The following is a 2,894-nucleotide window of genomic DNA, read 5'->3' as shown; positions in this document are numbered from 1 at the left end:
GGGAGTGACATTACAATTTTTCAAACACTGTAACTGTAAAAATGACGACCTGCATTGACAAGACCACAGACAAGAGATACGAAACAAGCTCAACTGAAGCACTGAGAGGGCATGCAGATTCCTCCAACTTATACAACAAGCTGATCAAATCTGGCCCAACTGACAGATGAACTACAACAACTGTACATGTGCTCACAGGGGATAGGAAATATATATATATTATATATATATATATCTATATATAATATATACGCATCAGTTCTCAAGACAATAGCTTAAAGTCATATCATCAACGCTTGGGCTGGCAGTTTACACTACTCAAAACTGACCATTTTGGCATCCACACTTTGGCACACGCACACACACACACACATTCTCCCCCGCAGTCAAACACCAGTCGCAGAGTTGCAGCCCATTCACAAGCTGTCAGACACAACTGGCCATCAACAAACTGACTTCTCCACAATAAAAAAAGGGTTTCTAGAAACCTCAGGCAGTGGCAATGGCTAAGTCATACGGTACACTGAAATGATTTACCATCATCATTACAGCATTCAATTCTCATAGATATACATCTGTCTGAAAAAACAAAACCCAAAGACATTGTGAGGATTTGGATGAGGGACGTCAGGGTATGGGGGTGGGGTTGGGGCAGCGACAAAAAGCAAAGGGTGCAAGGCTTTCCTACAAACCAGCTGCAGGAGAAAAAGAAGGGCATGACTTAACTATTTGGGACACAGATTGACATGAACAAGTCAAGGATGAACTCACAAGTAGGCATTTGTAACGGATATGTTTACTATAAGACATGAATATTCACATGAACTTCTATATATATAGCCAAAAAAAAACAACCAACAAACAAACAAACAAACAAAAAATGTTAAAATTTTGGCTGTCAATGCTTGCATTGTAGTGCTCCCGGGGACCGGGAGTTGTCTGTGGTGTGTAACTGAGCCAGCACATCGCGGGGCGCTCCACTAACCCATGGCCACCACCACCACCAACACCACCACTTAGCCAGTCTCTGCCACTGAGCACACACACACACACAGTTTCGTGCGTCGGCCCAGGCAGGTCAACAACAACAAAACCCCACCTCCATCTCTGATCCATAGATGACTTATCAGATTTCTTCACTCTCAACTGACTGTGAGTGTGGGGGGTGGAGGGGAGACAGCAGAACTGGCAATCTGTTCTCTGCCAGCGACAAGCTGATGTGCGAGTCCCGTGTTCCCATATACCGGCAGGCGTATCCACGATCTACGAGGTCAGCATGACTCACACACGGAAGGTCAATATGACTCACAGACGGGAGGTCAATATGAGGTCAGCATGACTCACAGACGGGTTTTAATGCTGACCAAGGAGCTACCGCAAATCCATATCTCCACAGAAAGTCAGCCTTGTGCACCAGCCTTCTGGAAATGTGAACTTCCCTCCCTCGCATCTCTGTTTGACCATGTGTGACGGGTATGTATCCCAAGTGTGCTGGCCTGTGCTCAACACATTCCACCAGTGTGTGCGTGTGTTCGCCGTGTGTTCGCCGTGTGTCCGCCGTGTGTTCATGGCTGTCCCGTGGGGTCAGTCCTGCTGTCTGTCTGCGGTAGGAGGAGGCAGGAGGCCGATCGGGGGGGGGGAGTTGCGACAACCAGCGTGTCTGTGTCAGCGTGTTACTGGGACCGGGATGGGGGGGAGAACCATCATCAATCACCATGATAATCCCAACAATAAGATATGAGGACGACGATGATGACAACAAAGGTAACAACGACAAAGCCAGCCAGGTTTGTGCTAGTTACTAAGGCATCAGGGGCCACATATCTGTACACTCGTCTCCCTCCTCCAACCTCTAGGTGCCTTCCTCCATGGGCTCAGACTGCTGCTCCACCGAGCCGCTGAAAACAGAAACATTTTTCTTTTAGTAGAGGTTTAAGGCGCTCGCAACTGGATACGGTCATATGAGTCCCAGAAGATTAGCAATGTTACAAGAGAGTAACAAACATTTTTTTTAAAAAAAGAAGGGGACATAAGGACGATAGATGTTTGATAGGAAAGAAGGAGCAAACCACACCAGAGCACCCACAAACCACCCACAAACAGAAAAAGATTTGGTTTGAGTTGGAGCAAAGAGAAGCACATCGACATAAAAACACAGGGATGAAAACACGTTTTAAAAAAGCAAAAAGTCAGAACATAAACGGGGCGTGCTCACTGACTGAAATAAGAATACAGCGAGACGAATTTATATTTGTTTCTTTCCCCTCTTTTACAACAAATAATCTCTAGTTAGTATATATAATATGTATTGTTTATAGTAGACTTTTGTTAAAAGCTGGGGCACAAATGGCAAGTCGGCCGGAAAAAACAGAAAAAAGGCGGGAATTTACATCCCTGATAACAATCATTCAGTTTCAGCTTTTTGCTTTGCTTGTTTGAGTAAAGAGAAGCACAGCCACAGAGGAGGAGGTAAAGGAGGTGAGGGGGTGGAGGAAGAAAGTGGAGACAAAAGCAGACGACAAAGGAATGGAGGTGAAAGGAGGCAATTTTAGAGAAGACAGTTTTTCGATCACTATCCAGATTCGAACCTGGGACCTGTGAATGAGAGACGAACACCTTAACCCTATCTGTATGCCCTGGGGTCATTTTGTACCCCCGGGGTTGTATTCTTGACATTTTAGAATACTTCTCTTTGAAACTTTTAGTATTTCTCAAAAAATCATTTTGACAGAGTGCTATGCAAAGCGTATGGATCGGATTAACGAGTAAATTTATTTCCACTTTGGAAAGTGGTGGCACCGAGTTCTCCACGTCGTATGGATACGTTAGTAAAACACCACGTACGGATAGGGACAACCTCTAGGCCACGAGAGCGCCCCCCTCCCCCCTCACAC

General features: G+C 45.5%; 1 protein-coding gene across 1 annotated transcript in view; it reads right to left on the bottom strand.

Moving 5' to 3' along the window:
- Positions 1 to 774: 774 nt before the first annotated feature.
- Positions 775 to 2,894, bottom strand: part of LOC101851254 (histone deacetylase 4) — a gene marked incomplete at its 5' end in the record, with an annotated part of 42,804 nt that continues 40,684 nt past the window's right edge. Inside the window, 1 exon segment of the mRNA XM_013080178.1 lies at positions 775 to 1,898. Within this exon segment, the coding sequence (XP_012935632.1) occupies positions 1,853 to 1,898 (46 nt within the window).

The sequence above is a fragment of the Aplysia californica genome, unplaced genomic scaffold (assembly GCF_000002075.1).
Source record: "Aplysia californica isolate F4 #8 unplaced genomic scaffold, AplCal3.0 scaffold00077, whole genome shotgun sequence".
Taxonomy (NCBI): Eukaryota; Metazoa; Mollusca; class Gastropoda; order Aplysiida; family Aplysiidae; genus Aplysia; species Aplysia californica.
Note: the sequence above shows the minus strand (reverse complement) of the source record. Positions and strands in the feature narration are given on the sequence as shown.